This window comes from Macaca thibetana, chromosome 1 (assembly GCF_024542745.1).
Source record: "Macaca thibetana thibetana isolate TM-01 chromosome 1, ASM2454274v1, whole genome shotgun sequence".
Taxonomy (NCBI): domain Eukaryota; kingdom Metazoa; phylum Chordata; class Mammalia; order Primates; family Cercopithecidae; genus Macaca; species Macaca thibetana.
In genome coordinates, this window is record NC_065578.1 from 135,993,940 (window position 1) to 136,020,562 (window position 26,623).

At 35.2% G+C, this 26,623-nt stretch overlaps 2 protein-coding genes across 24 annotated transcripts in view; one reads left to right on the top strand and one right to left on the bottom strand.

Annotated features, from left to right (window-relative positions):
• SNAP47 (synaptosome associated protein 47) overlaps positions 1–26,623 on the bottom strand; it is a 779,054-nt gene that overhangs the window by 746,588 nt on the left and 5,843 nt on the right. The gene's annotated exons all lie outside the window — the stretch shown is intronic.
• Positions 1–26,623, top strand: part of CDC42BPA (CDC42 binding protein kinase alpha) — a 332,162-nt gene that overhangs the window by 189,129 nt on the left and 116,410 nt on the right. For 21 of the 23 annotated variants that reach the window (XR_007719261.1, XM_050757123.1, XM_050757286.1 and 18 more), the window contains exons 12-15: positions 2,968–3,101; positions 10,229–10,471; positions 10,724–10,834; positions 18,766–19,013. Coding sequence is in view for 22 of the 23 variants with exons in the window: in XM_050757123.1 (XP_050613080.1) it covers positions 2,968–3,101; positions 10,229–10,471; positions 10,724–10,834; positions 18,766–19,013 (736 nt within the window). In the remaining variant the exon portion in view is untranslated. The remainder of the gene's footprint in view (positions 1–2,967; positions 3,102–10,228; positions 10,472–10,723; positions 10,835–18,765; positions 19,014–26,623) is intronic. The other 2 variants (XM_050757331.1, XM_050757236.1) reach the window with 1 other exon arrangement.

The following is a 26,623-nucleotide window of genomic DNA, read 5'->3' on the forward strand; positions in this document are numbered from 1 at the left end:
GTGAAAGTAAAGGCTCTGCTGCTTTACCCATTTTATAGTATTTGACCAAAGTTCAAAGAATTCTGGATTTTTCTTGATATGGGGTGTTCATCTTTTGGGAATGCAACATTCTGTGTTTTCCAAATTACGAGTGCTGTGTTTCCCTCCATAATGGAGGATTTTATGAAATATTGGAGGAGGGGTTATCTTTTCCAACCCTTCTTAATCTGGTACATTCTTTTGTACTTCTCATAATTCACATACTGTTGTTTAAATGAATGTTTTGAGCTTTTTTCACTTTGAAAAGTGTCTGAAATATAAAACAGGGAAATTTGACATATATTTCTCCAACAACTCCATTGCAAAGCAGCCAAAATAAAATGGCTGTGGGGAAAACTAAAATTAACACTGTATTGAAATAAATCAGTAAAAATATCCTTAAAGCTTTTAGATGCTATCCCATGTGATATCATCTGTTATAAACTTTATATGATAGGGAAATTTTATGAAATACTGAATTTTTTTGTTTCTCAGAGCTGTTGAAATAAGTCAGTAACAATAATTTCTGAAAAAATTGAACATGTCAGAGAAGAACACTTCAAAAGTAGAAGAAAGAAAGTGTGCTCAGAATGGATTACTAAATGTACCATATCGCTACTCTAAATTGATTTTCCTTAACCATAAAATGTAATTAAAATGAACCAGGAAGTGACAGAAGTCAGCTGCTTTACAGGCTACATTTTTACTCTTAATTATGAGAAATAACAAAAGTAAATTGATATTTACTTTAGAAATTGTTGAAATCCAGGTCGGGCGCGGTGGCTCATGCCCGTAATCCCAGTACTTTGGGAGGCTGAGGTGGGCGGATCACCTGAGGTCAGGAGTTGCAGACCAGCCTGGCCAACATGATGAAACCCCATCTCTACTAAAAATACAAGAATTAGCCGGGCATGGTGGCAAGTGTCTGTAATCCTAGCTGCTCAGGAGGCTGAGGCAGGAGAATTGCTTGAACCTGGAAGGCGGAGGTTGCAGTGAGCCAATATCACACCATTGCACTCCAGTCTAGGGGACAGAGCAAGACTCCGTCTCAAAAAAAAAAAGAAAAACAAGAAATTCTTGAAATCCTAAAAATGTTAAAAACTTGAACTAGAAAATATTTAAATGTGTTTGAAAGAAATCAATTTAAATAGAAATATTCCCCTATGAAATGCCAAAATGTGATAAAGTGATAAAATACAGTTTTCTGAATATAAGACTAAACACCATGATTAAGATTAAACACCCTATGATTTTTAGTTTTCTTCACATAAGCATTCGTTAATTGATACTGTTCAGATACTATGAAAACCAGTTAATACAACTTTACATCTTCAAAAGTTAACTGTGCTATTAATAACTATACTTTCAAAGTAAGTTTGAAATCTGTAAGTTTATTGCACTGATACCAGTTATTTATGGAATGTAGTACTATACAATGCATGATACACTAATACATTTAAGTAATTTTTAGACTGCAGATTTCATCTACACAAGTGAATTGCTTTTCCCAATAGGACTAACATACTAACACTGCTTCATTTATTGAAAGCATCAGTCTCAACAGTATGCAACACTTTGTGCACTGGTTCCCACACATTAATGTACAAATGAATGACTTGAGGATACTGTATAGATTCTGCTTCATTAGGTCTTGATTGGGGCTTGATATTCTCCATATCTAAGTTCCTAAGGGATGCTCATGTCACTTTTCTGGGGATGTCACTTAGAGCAGGGATTCCCAATTCTCGGGCCACAGACTAGTACCGGCAGACTGGGCTGCACAACAGGAGGTGAATGGCAGGTGAGTGAGCATTAGCGCCTGAGCTGCACCTCCTGTCAGATCAGCGGTGGCATTCGATTCTCATGGGACCGTGAACCCTATTGTGAACTGCTCATGCGAGGGATCTAGGTTGCATGCCTCTTACGAGAATCTAACTAATGTTTGATGATCTGAGGTAGAACAGTTTCATCCCAAAACCATCTCCCAGCTCCCAGACTCCTGGGCCATGGAAAAATTGTCTTCCACAAAACTGGTCACTGGTGCCAAAAAGGTTGGGTATTGCTGACTCAGAGTAATAATGTGTAAAGAACAGAAAATATCCAGAGCAGAACTGATCATGAATATTGTTTAGATTTCTCTGTATCACTGACTTCAGTTCTTTCCTAGTTTACTTTTAATACCAGGAACATTTCCTATCAATTTATTACATTTTAAGGCATAGGTTAAAATAAATAATGTTGTTGTTTCTTAATATCCCCTCTTATCTGAGAATGTTAAACATTATTTAATAACATTACCATGTAAAGTGGAGAAGTCAGTGCAAGATTTCCTGGGCTCTAGTCTTATCTCTGATACACATTTTGCAATGTGACTAGGCAAATTATTCAACTCCCTGAGTTTCTTCATCGAAAAATAGAAGAATTGATTTAGATCAGGAGTTTTTCAGGTATGTGCTTTTTGGAAATCAGAGTTTATTCTTCAGATAAACAGTGGTGTAACTAGACTGGGTGATTTGGAACCACCCTGTTAGAATCAAAATCATCTTACACAGTAATTTGACCAACATGAGCCTTAGGATGCTTACCAACACTGCAGTAAAACTTGACTTTTTGTTGTTGTTGGTTGGGTTTCTTGTTGCTTGTTAGTTTTAAATTTTTAATTGGTCTGAAGGTGCTGTTTTTCCAAGTATTTTTTTTCACAATGAATCTGTAAGGCATTTCTGCACATAAATTTTGCACATTTTCACACTGGCATACGTAATTCACCATCTTTACAGTGAACTGATAAGCATTTAATTTGTCAAGAGTCATACTGGTATACACTGTCTGTCAGTAGACCTAACACCAAATTCAAAATACTGATTAAAAAAAAAATTTAGTTGTTTTACCTTAGGTTCAATCATTTGCTTTTATACAAATAGTAAAAGAAACATTGTCTTTTGTTTTTAGAATTGAGTCATTTGGAACAGCAACTTGAAGAAGCTAATGCTGTGAGGCAAGAACTAGATGAAGCTTTTAGACAAATCAAGGCTTATGAAAAACAAATCAAAACGTTACAACAAGAAAGGGAAGATCTAAATAAGGTAAAATATGTGAATAGATCATTAAAGCTTTTTCTCTGTTTTGAATCTTGTATAATAGAATACTGAAAGCATTCATAATGAATTACAATAATACATAGTATATTTTATCTTTTTAAAAGTTGGTTTAAAAATATAAGGATTATTTTGGTGTATGTCATTTGATGAGTAGCTAGTAATAAACTTTTAAATTGTTGAAGCTTGAAAGTTCAGAATCTTTTGTTCTTTTAGAAAGTTAATAGTCAAAGGACTAGATTAAAAGTGAATGTTATTGAAAAAGAAACACGAAGAAATAAGAAAATAGTAGAATCTGTTTAGCATCTATAGAAAAAATTTAAAATACAGGCATATTTTCATTATAACTTACTGATAAGAACATTCTTAAAATATAATTTAAAATTTCTTTGGTTATTTGTTTTAAATGTCAGTTTTTATCTTTCAAAGCAGCATGGGTAAAAAAGCTAAAGTGATTTTCATAAGAACTGTGTATAACATTTAAACATTATTTTAAACATCGAGAAAATTTATTGATAGTTAAGACTCTGTAACATAGCCCAATAGGGTAAGTAATATTCAAGCACTAGAGAAAATACTTTTCTTGAACCACATGCTGCTAAGCACTGTGACTTTCATTAATACAAAAATGTTGGGACTAATACTAGCCATTGCAAACAAGAAATCTGTAGTTTATGGCATAGCATAAGTTGTATTCAATAATGTAATATATTAATATAATGCACTGATAATATAGAATGAATGAAATCCTCTGGGGGAAGATTTGAAAGTCTTTGCGCCAGGAAAGAAATGGAGGGAATTAAAAATAAAACAAATAACCTTTAGCTGAAGAAACTAATCAAAAGGACTAAAAGAGAACGCTATTAAAGAATAGATTGAAATAGACCAATACATTTTTACTTTCTTCTTAATGCAGTTTCAACCAATTTTTTGTATAGGCCCATTTAAATTCATTGCCAATTTAATAATATTTGTCATTTAAAACAGTTAGTGTTCTATTAACTTTAATAATATTATAGTAATATTAATGGTTTACCATTTTATATTTATTGGTAGGATTACTCAGCCAAATGTAGTTAACATAATGGATGTTATGCTTCCTGCTTTCTCCTCTTCTAAGAGAGTTCCTTGGAAATCTAAAGAGAAGGATCTTGGGTTCTTCCTCTAACCCTTTGAAAAGAGGATGAAAATCTGACCGCTAGATTTATAGTGACAGATAGTCACCAATTTTTAATGTTTTAGCATGAAAAATCCTTTTCATATATTTTGAGAAGACAATAGTGCTGACGAAAAGAAACAGATGATACCAATATAGGATTTTGAGTGATTTGCTTAATATCCTATAGGCATTAGAAAATGATTTTTCTCCACATTCCTTGCCAACACTTGTTATCCTTTGTCTTTTTTTAAAAAAAATAGCCATTCCAATAGCTGTGAAGTGACAGCTCATTATGGTTTTGGTTTTTACTTCTCTTATGACTAGTGATGTTGAATACTTTTTCATATACCTATTGGCCATTTGTATGTCTTCTTAGAGAAATGTCCACTGAGGTCCTTTGCCCATTTTTTGATTGGGTTAGCAAATATTCTGATTTTGTATAATGCCAAACTGTTTTCTAGTATACCAACTTCCATTTCCACGAGTAGTGTATAGGAGTTTGTGTTCATATTACCAGATTTATTACTTTTGGCCAATCTAGTCTAAATTGAGATTTTAGGTTTTAGAAAATGTTTGGTTGTGGTCTTAATGTGCATTTCTCTAATTACTAATGAGGTCAAGTATCTTCACATGGGTCTATTGTCATTTACATTTCTTTTGTGAAATATTTCTTAATATCTTTGGTTTATTTTTCTGTTGGGTTGTTTTTTTCTTACTGATTATAAGAATTCTTGGAAATATTTGGACATTCTTATCTTTTGTGAGTTATATGTGTTACAAATATCTCTCCGTGGCTTATCTTTTTGCTTTTAGGAATCTTTTTATTAAAAAACGTTCTTAGGATTATTGTGGCCAGATTTATCAATATTTTTATGGTTAGTGTATTTGCTGTCTTATATAAAAAAATCTGAGATTTTAAAAATTTCTCCTAAATTTTTATCTTAAAGTTTTAAAATTTTAGAGTCTGTATCTCAACTATGTTTTAAAAACTGTGAAGATGGAATTTTGATTAAAATTACATTTGATCTGCTGAGCATCGTGACTCATGCTTGTAATCCTGGCACTTTTGAGAGGCCGAGGCAGGAGGATCACTTGAGTCCAGGAGTTTGAGGCCAGCCTAGGCAACAACAGAATGAGACCCAGTCTCTACAAAAAATAAAAAAAATTAGCCTGGTGGTGCACACCAGTCATCCCAGCTACTCAGGATGCTGAGGCAGGAAGTTCACTTGAGCCTGGTAGATCGAGGCTGCAATGAGCCATGATCATGTCACTGCACTCCAGCCTGAGCAACAGAGCAAGACCCTATCTCAAGGAAAAAAAAATGCATTGAATTTATAGATCAATTTAGAGAGAATTAACATCATTACAATATTGTCTTTAAGTTCTTACTATATATATTTATTACTGTTTTTCTGAATATACACACAGATTATTTCCAGAATAGAATGGACTGTTATTACTTACATACAGCAAGGAATAACTACATGGCTCCCTTCTATGCTAAGTCTTACCTCAAGAGAAATACCCTGAGAGCTGGCAGGATAAAACCCTACACAGAAGGAATCTGTATTGTAAATGAGGAGCCTTGAAAACATTTATCCAGGTGTTTACATAAAGAAGCAACTGCTTCCTGCTTTCTCCTCTTCTGAGAGAGTTCCTTGGAAATCTAAAGAGAAGGATCTTGGGTTCTTTCTCTAACCCTTTGGAACATAGATAAATATTTCCACTGTAAATATAAGCCCAGAGTCTTCTGCTCTATCAAAGGAAGCCCCCTTGGTCTAGGCTCCTACTCTCTGCCACCCCACCTTGTAATGTAAACACATAACCTCCAGAAGGTAAATCTTAGTTTTCTCCCTACTAAATCAGTTATAAGTTACTTTTTAAGACTTTCATTTAGCCCAGGTTTTGATAAAATTTGTTCAGAAGGGACAAACTGCAAAAACATGAAAGTTTCTCTGCATTCCTAAAGTCTTTTTATTCGTAAACATATCGCTCCATATATTTAAAGTTCTTTTAAAATATTCTTCCATAAAATTTCGTACAGAAAAGACTTTCATTTCTTTCCTTGTTTTACTGTATTAGCTAGAACCTCAGTACAATGTTGACTAGAAATGATAATAGCAGGCATCCCCATCTTGTTCCCCAATTTTAAAGAAATTGCCTCTGATATTTCATCACTAATAATGTTTGCTGTAAGTTTTTAATAAATAATTTTTATCAGGTTAAAGAAGTTACCTTCTATTCCTATTTTGTTAATAGCTTTTTATTTAGAATGGGTATTGACTTTATTCAATGTGCCCTTCTGTGCTCTATTGATATGATTATATGTTTCTTATCCTTCAATAAGTTGGTGTGGTGGACTACATTTGTAGACTTTTTCTAATATTAAGTCACTGTTATATTTCTGGGTTAAGCCCAAATTTCTTATAATACTGTGATAGTATAGATAACATTTATGTAGCAAATATCTGTTCTAATAGCACTGTTGTGAAAGCTTTACATATGTTAAATTATTTAATCTCCATCACAGCCCCATGAGTTAGGTGATATCATTATTCTCATTTTATGAATGGTGAGACCAAGCACAGAGAAATTAGTTCACTTGCTCAAGGTCATAGAAATAGAAAGTGGTGGAGCTAGATTTTTAGCACAAGGAGTTTAGCGCCAGACTTCATGCATATCTACTTTATATATCACTGGAACTGATTTACTAATTTTTAAAAAGGATTTTCACGTTTCTTTTTATAAGTGAGATTGGTGTGTTATTATTTTTCCTCTTTCTTTTCTTTCTTTTTTTTTTTTTTTTTTGATATTCAGATTATACTGGTCTCATAGAAACAGTTGAATTGCATTGGTTCTTTTTCTCACAGACCAGTGAGTTGTTGATAAGTATCTTTTAAAATTTTCAGTGTATGGAGTTTTATTTTTTTTGTTGACTTCTAATTTAGTTGCAGTGTCATTACAGAACTTGCTCTACATAATATCTGTTCTTTGAAATCTACTGAGACTTGCTTTGTGGCCTAGCCTGTTCCATTTTTAAAACATTCAATATGTGTTCTTGAAAATAGTTTGTGTTCCAATTTAGAGAGCAAGCTTCTGTACATGAAGCTTGTTAATTGAGCTTTTCAGATCGTCTTTATATTCACCGTTTTTTTTGCCTACTTGGTTTATCTATTAATGACTAAGAAATTAAAATTTTTCATTATAGTGATGTTTACCAATTTTTCTCTGAAGTTCTAACAGTTTCTTTTTAATGATTTTGAGACTATCTTATAGAATGCACAAAAGTTTAGGATAGTATTTCTTCTTAGTGTATTGAATTTTATCATTATGTAGTGACATTCCTTATCCTTAATAATACTTTTTCTATTGAAGTCAAGATTTCATTTATTAATCCAATATAATAGATGGCCTTTAACTGGTGATTACTAATGTATATGGATATGTTTCTACTATCTTATTTTTTGTTTTCTGTTTGTCATGATTTTTGCATGCTGCTTTTTATTTCCTTTCTTCCCTTCTCAAAAGTTTTTAGCTGTGGTAAAATACATATAAGATAAAATTACCATCTAAACAATTTTCAAATGCACAGTTAATTAATGTTAAGTATATTTACATTCTTATGCAGCAGTCTCCAGAATTCTTTCTGTTTGCAAAATCATTTCTTTCTTCTTCACTGACATTTGTTGTTGCTGTTGTTGACATTTTACTTTACTCTCTAGTCTTTTGGTGGTTACTCTTGGCTTCTACCATGTGTATTAACCAAGTTTAAGTTGAAGTTAAATATCTTAAAACTATTTCCCAGAAACAATTTAAAGAGGTTTAATTTTACAGATTGAGTATCCCTTATCTGAAATGCTTGGGACCAGCATTCGGATTTTGGAATATTTGCATTATACCAGTTGAGTATTTCTAACCTGAGAATCCAAAATCTGAAATGCTCACTTTGAACATCATGTTGGCACTCAGACAGTTTTGGATTTTGAAACATTTCGGATTTCAAATTTTTTGGATTCGGGATATTCAACCTGTATTACCTCTTTATAACTTTCTTTATGTGTTGTTATTGGCCAGTATTTTAGCTGTATCTTTTGTTTACTGTACAAAGTTAACATTTTTATAGTATAATCTTATATATACACTTGTTTACATTCACATTCACGTTAACCATTTTATTAGCTATTCATTTCTCTTGCATTAGATCTCTAAAATCATTTTTTTCTTCCTGAGATAAAGCTTTACTGGTTCCTTTAGTGCAGATCTGATTATGGTAAGCTCTGCCAGTTTTTGTTTATATGAAGCCTCAGACTTGAAAAGTAATTTTTCGGGTATATAATTTTAATTATCTTCTCATGTCTTTGAAAATATTTTACCCTGTTTCTGTTGCTGTTGTTACTTCTTCAGTTTATATTCTTAGTCTGATTTTCCTCCTCCCACCTTATTTGAGGATGGGGAATAGGTGATTTGTCTTTTTGTCCCTCTGATTTCTTTACGGTCTTTTATTTCTCTTTGGTATTACCAAAGAGTGTTGTTTTTTGAACATGTCTGGTTTGGGTTTTTAAATTTTTTTCTTGATTCATAAATGTAGAGCTTCCTCTAGTGATTGATGCATGTCTTTAATTTTAACATTTATATTTTTTCTTCTTTTTTTTTTTTTTTTTTTTTTTTTGAGGTGGAGTCTCACTGTATTGCCCAAGCTAAAGTGCAACTGAGTGATCTCACCTCACTGCAGCCTCAGCCTCCTAGGCTGAAGTCATCTTCCCATCACAGTAGCTAGAACTATAGGCGCACACCGCCATACCTGGCCTTTTTTGGTTTTTTTGGCATTGTTATTTTTTGTAGAGATGAGGTCTCACAATGTCACCTAGGCTGCTCTTGAACTCCTTGGCTCAAGCAATCCTCCTGCCTCAGCCTCCCAAAGTGCTGGGATTATAGATGAGACCAACTGGGCCAACCTTAACGTTTTCTGTTTCTAAATGTTCCATACAGTTCTTCTATAAATCTGCTTGGTCATTTTTAATAGCCTTTTGTCATTTTTTCATTTTTATTATTTCATCTTTTATTCCTTTAAACATTTCATATGTAGCAATTTTGTGTTGATATCTAATGATTTTAATACCATTAGACAGTTTTGGATTTTGAAACATTTCGGATTTCAAATTTTTTGGATTCGGGATATTCAACCTGTATTACCTCTTTATAACTTTCTTTATGTGTTGTTATTGGCCAGTATTTTAGCTGTATCTTTTGTTTACAGCTAAAGATACAAAGGTACAAAGATACCTTTGATGTTTATTTTTATTGTTTTGTTATTTGATTGTGGTGCTTTGTTCTTTGAGTAATTTGGAATCTGTGGTTGTGAGCTCATTCTTGTTTGTTCTTAATATGTGAAAAATTCAGATTTCATTGCAGTTCTTTCCCCCAAAGAAAATCTGCATTTCCTTTTGCTGGGAGGTAGGTAGTGATACTGCCCTGAGTCCACTTTAGCTCTCCTCTAAGTTTCTCACTTCAATTAGGGAGTCTCCGGTTTAGTTTCTGTCTCCTTGCTTCTGGCTTGAGGCGTAGCCTCCATGTCAAGGGCAATGCTTGTTTTTTATGAAAACAACCTCACAAATATTTATCAAATTTTACAAATATTTATTTTGACCATCATATCGTTTATTCCTAAACTTTTTCCTCATTTGTGGAAATTAAGGTACTATCAGGTTAAATTAGCAGCTCCCGTGCATTTACTGTATTAGCATAAGGAATTGAGACCATATCAGGACACCATTCCGTTAAGAAGTAGTTTATTTATGTCAAGACACCATGCTGTTCAGAAGTAGTTTATTTATTTTAATTTGTCCTAAGGTGAATAATTTTGGCTCTTCTTGACTTAATAATAGCTATTCTGATGGCCAAATTTGGTCTCTAGGTTGCAGAATTGGTAACTTATATTCTTTTTACAAAACTGTAGGAACTAGTCCAGGCTAGTGAGCGATTAAAAAACCAATCCAAAGAGCTGAAAGACGCACACTGTCAGAGGAAACTGGCCATGCAGGAATTCATGGAGATCAATGAGCGGCTAACAGAATTGCACACCCAAAAACAGAAACTTGCTCGCCATGTCCGAGATAAGGAAGAAGAGGTGGACCTGGTGATGCAAAAAGTTGAAAGCTTAAGGCAAGAACTGCGCAGAACAGAAAGAGCCAAAAAAGAGGTTAGTAGTCAGGCAAATTTTGTAGTGCCCATGGGGTAGTGATTAAAGCTACTTTTTAAGACTAGTGATATCATATATAATTTTTTATTTAATATTTTTTAAAGTTATTTTTATAGTTTGTTAATATTATTTAATATGGATTTAAACATTTGAATTATCTTCCCGTTACAAGGTAAATTCTCATTGGGATAAATGTTTTGTTTGGAAAAAGATTGTAACCATGAAATCTGCTTTTTTCATTCTGTTTTAAAGCTGGAAGTTCATACAGAAGCTCTAGCTGCTGAAGCATCTAAAGACAGGAAACTACGTGAACAAAGTGAGCACTATTCTAAGCAACTGGAAAATGAATTGGAGGGACTGAAGGTATCTTTTGACTTCACATTTATGAAGCTTAATTAATTTTCTTCTCTTTAGGCTTGTTAGGAGTGTTAGCTTATACACTGTATTCGGTGTGCAGTGAAAACTAGTCATTCTTCAAACCTAGTATTCATAATTCTCGTTCTTACCAGTAGGAAGCTGATACTGATTTCTTAATTATGCTGAAGAAAATGGAGGATATGTTTAGTGGGAAACATGAATCTATCAGGAAGGAGTTAGAATGTTTATGAAGGACTGCCTGCCTACCCAAGATGTACTGGTAATCTGCATGGGAGTCATGGTTAGATATCCAGAACCTCTCTGTATCTCATAAACGACTCAGGAGAAGCTCAGGGGTAGCTTTGCAGACACTTGTGTTTGTTAGGATAAGATGATAATGATCATAGTCTTATCTCAGCAGAAGGTGCTTTGCAAGGGAAATCCTTGAGCCGTTCTGGAGTCAGACTACCTATTCTTAACTTCTTGCTTCACCAGTCACTAGCTGTGTAACATGTAATATTGGACAGAACGTTATGGGGCCGGGCACAGTGGCTCATGTCTGTAATCCCAGCATTTTGGGAGGCCGGGATGGGCGGATCACCTCAGGTCAGGAGTTTGAGACTAGCCTGACTAACATGACGAAACCCCATCTCTACTAAAAATACAAAATTAGCCATGCGTGGTGGTGCACGCCTGTAATCCCAGCTACTCAGGAGGCCAAGGCAGAAGAATTGCTTGAACCCGGGAGGTGGAGGTTGCAGTGAGCCTAGATTGCACCATTGCACTCCAACCTGGACAACAAGAGTGAAACTCTGTCTTAAGCAAAACATAACAACGTTTAACCTCATTATATTTTAATTTTCTCATCTATAAAACTACTTCATGTCAAGAGTGCATACGTACATTTGTAAGCTGACACATTATAAGTGTTCAGTAACTGTTAGTGTAATAATGGTATCATGTATATTACAATGAGTGAATTAAGATCAAATTGACATGATATTTTTACCATACTAAATAATAGTCTGAATGTGGTATCTGCCTTTTATCTTTTTTGACTCCAAACTTTTTCCATCCTGTTTCCTCTGCTATACCTGTCAGGCCCCATTTCACCTACTTCTTTTAGGACCATGCTTAGTCTACTGTCCAATTATCCATAAATGTAAGAATCATACTCCTTAAAATCTACATACTCCTGTACTGCTTCTTGGAATTCTGTTAATACCTGTAGCTTAGCTCTTATTGTAATTATTTATTTGCAAATCTGTATATTTCCAGCTAAACTGTGACCTAGCTTATTGAAAATACAGACAGGTATATTGTTAATTTGGCCCTGGCAAAGGACCATATATTTAATACTTGTTTAATAAACCTGTTAAGTTAATGAATGAATCATGTGGTAGAATTGGTCAGAACTTACTTTTTCTCTGACAATTGAATTTCAGTGGTTGCAAGTCAAATTCCTTTGCTATAAATGGAAATATAAACTCTTGATTTTATTCTTGTTTTTGTTTTGGGAGTTTGTTTAGTTCATCATGAATTCGTAGTCCTGGTTACCTTTATGAAGTAGAGATGTGTCTTCTATATACACCTGTACCTCTAGAGCAGGATTAGTATATAGAAGTAATTACATCACCATCCCAGATACTTTTCAGTCAGGGCCTGCTTTGTTTCCAGCACTATTCTAGGAGCTTTGGGTGGTAAGAATAATAAAGTACAAACTAGAATCTTAGGCATTATTTTTATTTGAGAAAATTGAGGGTCAGAAGAGTTAAATATTTTATAGTCATAAGTGATAGAGTACAATGTAAACTCAGGTTTTCTAACTTTCATTCACATATTTTATCTAATAGTTTGCTTTTTATTTTTTTCTACAATAAACATTACTGCATTGGAAACTGTATCATGTTTACCTACTTGCCAAACACATCTCTGTGTCGTCTATAAATTTGAGATAATATAACACCTACTAGTTAATGCATTTAACATGTATAGGCCAGAACCTGGCACATAGTAAAGGGTTAAAACATATTTTGGCTGTTTTAAAGATAGTAGGAATCTTCACTTCATTGAGAATACTTTTGACAGACTTAAAGAGAGAAATAGCCCTACAAAAAGAGTTAAAGACTTCAATATCTCACTTCCAATAATGAATAGAACATACACACACAAGGTCAATAAGGATATTGAGGTCGTGAACACCACTATAACCAACTAGACCTAACAGATACAGAGTCAGCCCTTCATATCCATGAGTTCTGTATTCGTGGATTCAACCAACCATGGATCAAAAATATTTGGAGGAAGAAAATTAGATGGGTGCATTTGTGTTGAACAGGTACAGATGATTTTTCCTGTCATTATTCCAAAGGTAAAAACTGCTTATATGGCATTTATATCACATTAGGTATTGTAAGTACAGATCGTGACGTTTTAATCAGCCACAGACTGCATATACAACAATGGTCCCTTAAGATTATAACGGAGTTGGAAAAATTCCTGTCACCTAGTAATGTCTTGATGATCTTGAACCTGTGTAAACCCTATATTAATGTGTGTGTTTGTGTCTTAATTTTTAACAAAAACGTTTCAAAAGTAAAACAAAAATTTTACCAATGAAAAACACTTATAGAAAATGGATATAAAGAAAGATAGCTGGGTGCGGTGGCTCACGCCTGTAATCCCAGCACTTTGGGAGGCTGAGGTAGGTGGATCACTTGAGGCCAGGAGTTCAAGACCAGCCTGGCCAACATGGTGAAACCACGTCTCTACTAAAAATACAAAAATAAACTGAGCGTGGTGGCACACGCCTGTAATCCCAGCTACTCTGGTGGCTGAGGCATGAGCTTTGCCTGGACCTGGGAGGTGGAGATTGCAGTAAGCTGAGATTGTGCCACTGCACTCCAGCCTGGGTAACAAGAGTGAGACTCTGTCTCAAAAACAAAAAAAGAGAAAAAGAAAAAGATACATTTTTGTACATCTGTACAATGTGTTTGTGTTTTAAGTGTTACTACAGAAGAGTTCAGAAAGTTTTAAAATAGTAAATAGCTTATAAAGGTGCAGTAAGCCAAGTTTATTATTGGATAAATAAAATGTTAAAAATAGTGTAGCCTAAGTATAAAGTGTTTATCAGGTCTCCAGTAGTGTACAGTAATGTCCTAGGCCTTCACGTTCACTCACCAGTCACTAACTCATCCATGCCAACTTCCAGTCCTGTAAGCTCCGTTCATAATACTTTACATGACATACCAGTTTTTATTTTTATACCATACTTTTGTGCCATATTTATACGCAACATATCATTTTTTGTCTTTTATATCATATTTTTACTGTATCTTTTCTATATTTAGAGACACAAGTATTTACTATTGTGTTACAGTTCCCTGCGGTATTCAGGACAGTACCATACTGTACAGGATTGTAACCTAGGAGCAACAGGCTATACCCTATAGCCTAGGTGTATAGTAGACTGTGCCATCTAGGTTTGTGGAAGTACAATTTATGTTCACACAAGGACAAAATCACCTAATGAGATGCATTTCTCAGAACATATCCCTGTCATTTAGCAATATGTGACTGTAATCTAGAGGTGATTTAAAGTTTATGGGAGGATGTGTGTAGGTTGTATGCAAACACTGTACCATTTTATATATGAGACTTGAGCATCCATGGATTTTAGGTATTCAAGTAGGGTCCTGGAACCAGTGCCCTATGGATACTGAGGGACAACCATGTATAGAACTTTTCACCCAACAACAGCAAAATGTACATTCTTTTAAAGTACACATGGCAGATTCTTCAGGATAGACCATACGTTAGGCCAAAAAACATCTTAGTAAATGGAAGAAGATTGAAGTCGTATAAGGTATCATCTCCAACTACAATGAAATGGAGCTAGAAATCAATTACAGGAAAAGAAAAAACCTGGAGTGTTCAAAAATATGTGGAAATTAGTGAACACACTCTTAAGCAACCATAGGTCAAAGAATAAATCACCAGGGAAATTAGAAAATACATGAATGAAAATGAAAATACAATACACCAGAACTTACAGGATGCCATAAAGGCAGTGCTGAAGAGAGAAATTTATAGCTATAAATGCCTGTATTAAAAGGAAGGACTAAAAGGGAAGAAAGTAAAAATCAGTAACCTTACTTTATACCTTAAGGTACTAGAAAAAGAAGAGCAAACTGAATCCAAAGATAGCAGAAGAAATGAAATAATAAAGATTAGGGCACAGCTAAATAAAATAAAGACTAGAAAATAATAGAATCAATAAAATGAAAAGTTAGTTGGTTAGAAGTCAACAAAATTGGCAAACCTTTAATTAGACTGACCCCTTCCCAATAAAAAGAGCTAAAGAGGGAGAGACATTGCAAATCACTAAAATCAGAAGTATAAGGGAAAATTTTATTACTTACCAACAGAAAACAAAAGAATTATAACAGGAACAACTGTATGCCAACAGAGTAGATAACTAGATGAAATGAACAAATTCTTAGAAGGATACAAATAACCCAGTATGACTCATGGCAAAATAGAAAATCTCTGCAGACCTGTAACAAGTAAAGACATTGAATCAGTAATCAAAAACCTTCTGACGGACCCTCACGCACTCCACAACCCCATTCCAGCGGCTTATTAAAAAAAGACAGTCAACCTTCTGATAAAGAAGAGTCCAGGACCACACCAGTTCACTGATGAATTGAACCAAACACTTAAAGAAAAATTAACACCAATCCTTCTCAAACTCTTTTTTGAGAAGGCACCTGTAGTCCCAGCTACTCCGGGGGCCAAGGCAGGAGGATCACCTGAGACTTCGGAGGTCGAGACTATAGTGAGCCATGATCAGGCCACTGCACTCCAGCCTGGGTGACAGAGTGAGAACCTGTTTCAAAAAGAAAGGTACTTGAGACTTGAACTTAAAATAAATTCACCCAAGTTGCAGGCTGCAAGATCAACACACAGCAATCAGTTGTGTTTCTATAAGCCAGCAACGAACAATCTGCAAAGAATGTTAAGAAAGCAATTCCACTTAACAATTGCGTCTGAAAGAATAAAATACCTTGAAACAAATTTAACCAACTAAAAATGACAAAACATTGCGGAAAGGAATTAAAGAAAATCTAAATAAATTGAAAGACATCTCTTGTTTATGACTAGGGGAATTTAATATTGTTAAGATGCAGTACCTAAAGTTATGTACAGCTTCAACTCAGTCCCTATCAAAATTCAGAGTCTTTTTTGCAGAAATAAAAAGCTGATCCTCAAATTCATATGGAATTGCAAAGGACCTGGACAGCCAAAACTATCATAAAAAAATGGACAAAGTTGGAGGATTCATACTTCAGAACTTATTGCAAAGTTACAGTAATCAAAACAATGTGGTACTGTCATATACATAAAACTCTCTGCACAGTAAAAATTTTACTTTTTAAAGTATTTTCAGCAACCATGTAACCAGTTTATCATGTATCCCTTAATTTTTATCTTGTTTCTTTTTAAAATTGTAGAAGATTTGTTGGTTTTTCTCAGTGTTTCTTCTGTCGCTTCAAAGCTTGGCTTGTCCTCCTCTCAGAGTTTTGATAAGTATTTAATTCTGCTTTCTTTTGGATGTTTGTTGGGTCTAAAAATAATTAACTGTTTAATCTGTTTGGAGTTTGTTTTGCTAAATGGTATGACATGAGATTCATTTTTGTTATTTTATTGCTAGCTGGTGATTCCAATTTCATTTATTAATCATTACCTTACCTAGTGACTGAAGATGTCTCATATATTGAATTAAATTATTTTGGGAAGCAGATCTGTCACAGTGATACTTTAGTAAAGAGTTATAGTATGTTTTAATATTTTAAAAGTGTATTTTCCCACTCACCCCTTGGTATTTTCTTTGACATTTTTATTTTTACCAGTTTATTCTTATCCACGGAGTAGAAACATGTCTCCGTGCCCTTCTATCCCCACATTTATAAAGAACTTTTAATTAGAATTATGTGGAAGATAACATGAAAAATATTGAATACATGTCCATTTAATCTTCCCTTTTAAATAGTTGGTTTCAATACTTTTAGGTTTTTTTCATATAAATCAGAAATTTCTCACTGTTATTCTTCAGTTAACAATGAAATTTTTGTTGTTTATTGCTTATTTTAATATCTGGAAGTATTGATTTGTGTTTATCTTATATGCTATTGCTTTACTCTGTCAATTCTAACACATTTCACTAGATTTATTTGTGTTTTCTAGGTGAACAATTAAATAGAAATGATAAAGATGTTATTTTTCTTTACAATATTCATATTTTTAACTATTTTACATGTTGGTGAGAGAGACTGTTTTACATGTTGGTCTGAAATGAATGTTGCATAAGAGTGATAATGGAAGACATCCTTTTTGTTGATGTTTCTGAATTTACTCAGTGTATCTCTAATGGCTCACCATAAATAGTATTTCGATAGCTCAAAATGGATACTTTTAAATTAAAATAATTACTGTATTATTTTTTATGTGATAGTTTTATTGTGGGACTTAGGGTAGTATTTGGAATTATTACTGGATTTTATAAAATGCTAGTAGGGGTACATTCTGAGATTATCATTTGGATTTTAAAATTTAGTCTATTAAAATAATTCATTTTATGACACAGTTATTAATAAGTTTGCTGACATTAAATTATCTTCAGTGCCTGCAGTAAAACCTATTATTTCTTGGTAGGTTTTTCTTTTTTACAGATGGGTTAATATCATTTTCATAGCGATGCTTAAGAGCAAGAATCTGCCTTGCTCTGGTTCTTTTCAAGTTAAGCAGACTTTTGCATGTTAGGCTGCCTAATAAACCATTGGACAATCTGGATCTGGCACATGAAAAATATTTTTTCGATGAATGGTTAATATTGCACTGGACACACCAGGGCTATTTCTCTGGCCCACATCACTTCCTTTGCTCTTTTTAAATTATATACTTCAAATATGAAGGGGTCAGGGTATTTTTCCTTCTACTTTAAGTCAACTACGCTTACCAGTTTTATTGCCCTTATGACTGACTTCAAAAAAGAATACACTGACCTCTAGATCTTGATTCTTTGTTGTCCCTAAACTTAAGTGCATAGGTTCTTTTAGTTTTAAAAGTTTTATTGCAACTGGGGAGACAGATAAGATATAACAAATTAATGACCTTTGGAAAATTACAAAGCTTAGGAAATCTTACAGTCATAATCTGTAGTCTGTATGTTTCTGTTTACCCTTTAGGCAGTACCTGGAAGAATCTTTGGACTTTACATTTTCTTTTCTTTCTTATTACTGAGAGGATATTTCAGCCTTATTTCTAAAAAGGTAGACTTCAACCCAATTTCTTCTCCTTCTTAATCATATCTGAAAGTGAAGAGACCTACCTTTTTTTTTTTTCTAGTGTAGATATGAAGGAGATGTTAGTTTAGACCTTTGCCATTTCTCACAGGACTGTTGCAAAAGGTTTCTGTCTTTATTTTTGTACATTCTACTCTACCATTCCTTTGCCCATTTTAATTTTTTTAAGACGCAGATGTCCTTAAAACTTTTTATCAGTTCCTCATCAGATTTAGGATGCAGTTAGATTTTTCTCTCACTCTATATACCAACAATAATTCTAAATAAATTAGAAATTTAAATGTAAAGCAAGAAATCATGTAAGTCCCGGCTAAAAATTTGACTAAATATGTAATCTGTGTGTGAAGAAAACTTAAAAGTAGCAGCAAAGACAGACTATTAAGGAATGTAAACTGAGGAAAATATTTGCAATATATGGCAGACAAAAAGTTAGTAGACTTTATATAGAATTTTATTTTTGTTAAGATGTACAAAAATGCAGTTACATGAATACTCATTTATATTACAGAAAGAAGTTATTTAATATTTTATTATTCTTATAGATGCACTAATCTTTAGTTATTACTTCTATAGCAAAAACAAATTAGTTACTCACCAGGAATATGCAGCATAGAACATCAGCAAGAGATAACCAAACTAAAGACTGATTTGGAAAAGAAAAGTGTCTTTTATGAAGAAGAATTATCTAAAAGAGAAGGAATACATGCAAATGAAATAAAAAATCTTAAGAAAGAACTGCATGATTCAGAAGGTCAGCAACTTGCTCTCAACAAAGAAATTATGATTTTAAAAGACAAATTGGAAAAAACCAGGAGAGAAAGGTAAGAATCACATTATTTACTATACAGTAAATACTTATTGAGTACCTGTTTTGTGTCAAGTATTGGAGATACATAGACAATAAACATATCTTAGACCTAAAGGAGACCAAAATCAGGATTGGCAAATAGTAAATTATAATATAGCATGATAGAAAAGCGAATGGGATGATAACTATAGGAGCACATATAGGGAAGGCACAAAAGATAACTTTGGTACATCTAGGCTTTCTGAACAAAATTACTTCTAGCTCGGCATGATGGCACACACACACATACCTGTAATCTGAGTTACTTAAGAGGCTGAGGCAGGAGGCTTACTTGAGCCCAGAAGTTCAAGCCCAGCCTAGGCAACGTAGTAATACCGTATCTCTACCAGGAAAGAAAAAGAAAAAAAAAATGATAAACTTCGAAGCTGAGATATAATTAGTGAGAAAGAAGTAGCTAGGGAGGAGTGTCCAGGGAGGATGTGCTAAGATCTAAAGGAAAAGGAGGACTTGCCACATTCAGAAAATGAAAGATGTTTACTATGACTGAAACATAAATAGATGGGAGTGGTGAGAAATAAAGCTGGAAAGTAAAATAGACGCAAAGTCATAACAGAGTACAAGGCATTTGCACATTATCCTCAGGCCATTGAAGGAAGGTGACATGATTATATTTACATTTTTGAATGACCACTCTTGCTACTGTGTGGAGAGTGAAGTGGGAGGAACAGTCTGAAGGTACGAATCCAGGTTGGAGAGATGAGGTGTGGGCCTCAGGTGGTGATAGTGAAGATAGAGAGAAGTGGATGGAATCCATCTACTGAGAAGATAGAACCTGGAGAACATAATAAGCAGCTGTGAGAAATGAGGGAGCAGAAGAAATTGTCAGTTATACTCAGCTTTCTGGATTTCAGGAAACTGAATATATGTTGCTGTCATTCTCAGCTTATATTGGAAGCCCGAGATGATTCAGTTTGTTGCATTTATTCATTCAGTAATATTTTTTAATCTACTATGTGTGACACACTGTTGTAGGGACTGGTACAAAAAGACAATGACAATGAAAAGAAATTCCTGTCCCATAGAGCTTTCTATAAGTAAAACATAGAATGTATCAGATAATGATAAATGCTAAGAACAAAAAATTAACAGGGAATAGGGTCTATGAAGCATTCGGGGGAGGATTAAATTATATAAATACAGGATGGCCAGGAAAAACGATACTGAGAAGGTGGTTGATTTCTCAGTTAAAGACTAAAAAAAGGTATTTATACAGATGTATGAGAAGAGCATTCTACATGGAGAAGAGTAAGTTTTTTTACAAAATAGTGAGGAGGCCAGTGTGCCTCAAGTAGAATAAAGGGAGAAGAATAGTAGAGACAAGTGAGAGAGGCAACAGGGGCCACATCATGTAAAGCCTTGAAAGTCATGTTTAGTGGATGCATAGTTTCTTATTCTGAGTAAAACTATTGCAGGGAATTACAGTCATGCATCGCTTAACACCAGGGATATTTTCTGGGAAAGGTATTGTGATGTGATTATATATAAGATTTTTTTTTAAAAAAGGGTACACCTATATAAGGCACTTACCATAAATGAAGCTTACAGGACTGGAAGTTGCTCTGGGTCAGTCACAACTACAAGGTCTTCAGGGACAGTTACACACATGGAATTGTCATTTCCTATAACAACAATGCCTTCTTCGGGAATACTTCCTGAAGGACCTGCCTGAGGCTGTTTTGCAGTTAACTTTAAAAAATATATATTAAGTAGAAGCTGTATACTCTAATGATAAGAAGTATAATATAGTAAATATATAAACCAGTAACATAGTCATTTATTATTAAGTATTATGTACTATACATAATTGTATGTGCTATACTTTTATACTGCCAGCAGCGCAGGTTTGTTTACACCGACATCACCACATACACGTGAGTAATGCTTTACGTTAGTACTTTAAGACAGTTACAGTATCACTAAGTAATAGGAATTTTTCAATACCACATAGTGTTCCCATAAGATTATAATAAAGTTGAAAAATTTACACAGTTATGGACTAATACATTATGGACTAATGGCAGTCCATAGTTGATCAAAATGTCATTATGCATTACATGACCATATTGTAGAATTCTGAGCAGAAAAGCGACGACTGATTTGTGTTTTAACAGGATCACTCTGAATAATAGGTTAAGAGTAGTCTGAATTAGGTAAGAGCAAAAGCAATGAGACCACTTAGAAGACGACTGAAGTAATCCAAGCAGATGACAGTGGCTTTGGCCTAGGGTAGTGGCAAAAGGGATAAGAAGGGTTTGAATTTTAATGATCTTTAAAGGTAAAGATAGCAATGTATTGGTAGACTAGATATGATATGAGGGAGAAAAAGGAAGACTCAAGAATGATACTAAGGTTTTTGGTCCAAGTGGTTGGAAGAATATATTACTAGAAAGGACGACTACAGGAGAGGCAAGTTTGGGATTGGGAGTATTATCAAGGGCACATTTTTCCCCCAACAAGACTCTTTCATAAACAGAAAGAGCTCATTTTAAGCAGTTACAGTTGAGATGCTTATTAGACATTCAGTTGGAGATGTCAAATAGGCTGATGTATAGACCAGCCTGGATTTGGGGGAGGGAGGTAAAATCCTGAGAATATTATCACTTTCATGGCATTTAAAGCTCTAAGACCGTATGAAAACACTTAGTGAATGGGTATAGATAGAAAAAAATTTCCTAGCACTGAGCCTTGGGGTACTCCAATTTTTAGAAGTTGAGAGACGAGGAGGAACCAGCAAAGTGGATAGAGAAAGGGCAGTGAGAATGACAGGAGAATAACAGGCAAATTTAGTGTCCTCATGTTGGCAGCGGCAAATCCATATGCATTTGCAGCAACCTCAGTTCTTGCCTCCTCAGAATAAAGAATTAGACCAAGGGGCATAAGACAGAGGGAGAGACCGAGGCAAGTTTTAGAGTAGGAGTGAAAGTTTGTTAAAAAGCTTTAGAACAGGAATAAAAGGAAGCAAAGTACACTTGGAATTGTGCCAAGTGGGTGACTTGAGAGATTCAAGTGCATGGTTTCACCTTTGACTTGGTGTTTAACCTTTGACTTGGCATGCTTCTGTGGAGTTGCATCCCTTCTCTGATTCTTCCCTTGGGGTGGGCTGTCCGCATGCACAGTGACCTGCCAGCACTTGGGAGGGGCTGCATGCACAGTGTGTTTACTGAAGTTGTACACGTGCTCACTTGAGGCATTCTTCCCTTGCCAGTCTAGTGCTCCTAGAAGAAGGTCATATGCCACCATTTAAACTCCACCATTTTTTCTCTTAGTGTATATGCTTGAGCCCACTTGCCTAACTCCTGAATCTTATTGGGAAGCTGCTGATCACGTTTCAGGTGTTTCTATCTAGTGGGAGACTGTCTTTTCCTGTCACCAGGTGTGATCAATTATTATTTTAGAGACAGTTTAACAATCACCTGGCCATCACCTGATGTGGCCATTCCTGGTTGGGGGTGTGGGGGCAGGGGGTCCCTCCTGTCCTGCTTATGTCTGCCTGACTGCCTACTGTAACAGCGGAAACCAAGTGAAGAAAGCACATAAAGTCTGTCAGCATGTCAAATAAAATGAGTTCTGAATCAAGTGAGATAAGGACTAAATAATGACATTTGAGTTTAGCAATATGAAGGTCATTGGTGACTTTGATAAGAACAATTTTAGTGGAAAAGCAGAGGCAAAGACCCCACAGTAGGATTAAAAGAGACTGGAAGGAGAGCACTTGGAGACAGAACATAGAAGTAAAACTATTGTTACTTGGAGTTATCACACAAACAAGCAGTGAAATCAGGTAATAGCTAGAGGAGAAATTATCTCAGAGAAGATATTTTGCTCTTTGTTTTTGTGTATGTGGTTTTCTTTTTAAGATGGAAGAAATAACAGCATGATTGTAATCTGATAGAAATTGTCTCATAGATGATTGGAAGAGAGAGGAGAAGAGGAAAGTACTAGAGAAAAGTACTTGAGTACTTCAGGATGTTCATAATGAAGGGATTGGCCTTACTCAATCTGTTTTGTTTTTTTGTTTTGTTTTGTTTTGTTTTGTTTTACCTATCAGAAGAGAAAGTAGAGTATATTGATGTAGATAGGGGTGGTGGGAATTTGTGTTGAGCTCTCTTGTTGAGTTGGGCATATTGAACTTGCAGTGCTTGGAAGATGTCTTTGTGGAGATGTCAAGTCAGCAGTTTGAAGGCCACAAAAGCTTCAAATGTAGATTCAGAGATCATCACCTGAATACATAAATAAAACCAACTAGTGTCATTGATGAGATACCTCAGGCAGCATGTGTAGAGAGGAAGAGACAGCACCTCTAAGACAGAATGCTGAGGAGCATTGGTATTTACAGGAAGGATAGAAGAGTCACAAAGGCAGCCGAAAAGAAGCCAGGAATGTAAACTAAAAACTAGTAGAGCATGGGATCCCTGAAGTCAAAGCCAGACAGCATGTCAAGAGGGCAAGAGTGGACAACACTGTCAAAAGTGGCCAGCAGGTTGGATGTAATCACAGTCAGGCCAGTGTTGAGTTTTGAGAGAGCTGTTTTCTTGAGATGGTGGAGGCAGAAGCCAGATTTTGGTGTGGTGGAGAGCAACTAAACCATGAAAAAGTGGTTACAGAAACTGTTTCAGGATGCTTACCAGTGAGTGGGAAGACAAGGATTTGGGAAATGAATTGTAACACAGGCTATGGGGAGAATTTGTTTATTTTTAATATGGAAGAGACTTAAGCTTGTTTAATGCTAACAGGAAACAGGAAAAAGAGCTTCTGTGTTAGGGAAGCTTCCTAAACATAACTAAATTTAACATCTGTCTATAGATAATAGTGAAGTGACACATTTGCTTGGAGATGGAGGTTAGTTTATTTTCCTTGAATTTGTCATTTAAATTATAATTTATCTTCAATAATGTTATGTAGGAGATTTTTAAGATTACACTTTTAAGATCAACCATTTCTTATATTCTTTGTTCACCTTAAAGCAATCATATATAATTACCCAGCCTGATCCACATGGAATTTCATTCATTGCTAACATCCTGTAGCATCCATCAAATTGCTGTAGATATAAGCCTGTTTGTCATATAACAATACAGTCTTCAAAAAACTTATTCCTTCCTGGGCACAGTGGCCCACGCCTGTAATCCCAGCACTTTGGGAGGCCAAGGCAGGCGGATCACCTGAGGTCAGGAGTTCGAGACCAGCCTGGCCAATATCGTAAAACCCCATCTCTACTAAAAATACAAAAATTAGCCAGGCACAGTGGCACGTGCCTGTAATCCCAGCTACTCGGGAGGCTGAGGCTAGAGAATCGCTGGAACCTGAGAGGCGGAGGTTGCAGTGAGCTGAGATCACGCCACTGCACTCCAGCCTGGGCTACAGAGTGAGACTCTTGTCTCAAAAAAAAAAAAAAAAAAAAAAAAAAGTTTATTCTCCTTTTTTCCTTAGAAGACTTTTTATGTCTTATTAAAACTGTGTTTACTTCTAAGGGTAAATAAGTTATCATGCTCCACAGAACTATCATTTTAAATAAGCTTTGTAATATTAAAATAATAATAAATGTGTATGTATGTAGATGTAGGAAGGAAGGAAGGACTGAAAGTATTGATAGAACTGTTGGAAATTTAATTGAACTTTTAATACTATCTAGAGTTGAGAACAAGGAATCATTTTGTGGTTCATATATCCTCCTCTTTCCCCTAACCTCTCCTTTCACCACACTTTCTAGTATATACATAATCAAATAAGGTGAGCGTAGGAAGTCTACAAATCACAGATGTTTTCCTCAGATTTCTAAATGAAACACAAATAGATGTTATTAAGCATATGTTCATTGAATTCATTAAAAGTAAATGAGTGTGATTTTTAATTTTAAGGGAAAGGATGAGGATTTGGAAGCATCAGGCTATAATAAAGCAGGTGGTACAATATAGCCAATCTGGAATACTGTTATTTTTAATAAAATCAGGCAATGCAATTCCATTCTGGCATTTTCCACTGTCATTGTAGACTGTCATCTGGGACACCTACCATAGTGTTTCTCCAGGATGCTAGCGCCCTCTCACTGGTGTATTTATTAATGCCTTGGTGAAAGGACTGCTTTCTAGGTGTTCTGAAGTGGGTTCTTCGTGGGTGGCTGACCAGGTTGCACATAATAGGTCCACTCTGACATTCTCATCTCCTTGAGCCAGTAATGCTCCAGCTAATTGACTGTAGGCACTATTGGGTCCGAAGTCCAAGCTTCAATTACTCAGCCTAGCAGTGAAAAACTACACCTGAATGTTGAGTCAACACATTAAACCACAAATCCTAGATGAGTATGTGCATTTGATAAATTTGGCTGTATTTAATTTTTTATTTACCCACCTTGGGGTAACACCCTTCTGACCTGAAAGAGGAAGCTGAGGCACAGGATATATTTAAAGAGTTTGCTTGAACCAAAGTGAAGACAGCTGCCAGGAACACACTTCCAGGTTACCTTGAGGAGTGCTCCATTAGATCTTTGTTACTAGTAGGTTTTTAAAGGCAAAAGGAGACCAGGGCTGGGCTGATACAAAGTTGTTTGACAGGGATTTTCATTGGTTTACAAAATAACATTGATAGGGTGTGAGTCATGGTGTCCAGTGTATGGCATTTTATGGCTACTTGGTATCAGTTTAGAGCCCACATAGCAAGTGGCCTCAAGAGGTGATTATTGAGCTCAAGGTGGGAGTGAGATGTGACTGCTCTCACATTTTAAATACCTCTCTGGGCCTGATAATTTAAATGGTCTCACATTCCTCAGATAAAAAAAGTTTTCTTTCTCAGCTCTTAGAATTCATTTCTATATGCTGCCCATACTCCTTCCAATATAAATTGGCAAAATCCTTTAACACCTTCATTGCTTTTATATCTAGTCTCTGCTGTGATCTTAACTGTCATTATAGGCCTGAAGACAATGACAAGTGATTGGGTAGGTGTTAAAGATACTTGGCCTCCCCTTTCGGGGTAACTATTTCAGGTGAAGTTAATAAATGCTTTATGCAAAAACAGGCTGGTTGCCTCAGGTTATAGCTGCTGTGGGGAAAGCGATGAGATTGCTTCTACCTGCAGAGGTTTGAAGGGATATGAGGGTTCAGAGTTCTCAGCACTGTCTTTTGCTGCCCAAAGGTTCCAAAATGTTGTCCAAAAGACAGAAACTGAGGCAAAATTAATATAGAGTTTATTTGGGCCAAGGTTGAGGACTGCAGCCCAGGAAACACAGAGAAGTGCTCCAGAGAACAAAAAAGAGGCTCAGGTTTTTAAAGAAAGACAAATCAGGAGAGGGAACATACAAAAGTCTTTTGTCAGGAATTCTCATTGGTTTGCAGAAATAACATTGATTAATGATTGGATGTATATTGTTGACCTATATAGGGTGTGAGTAATGGTGTCCAGAATATGGCATTGTTGGGTTAATTTATAGCTATTGGTGACGCTCAGTCTGGAGTCCACATAGCCGGTAGATTACTTAGCTGAACTGGGAGAATGAGATGTCACTGCAGTCACATTTCAGTGCCTCTCTGGCCGTGCTAATTTAAAGGGGCTCACATTTCTCGTAAA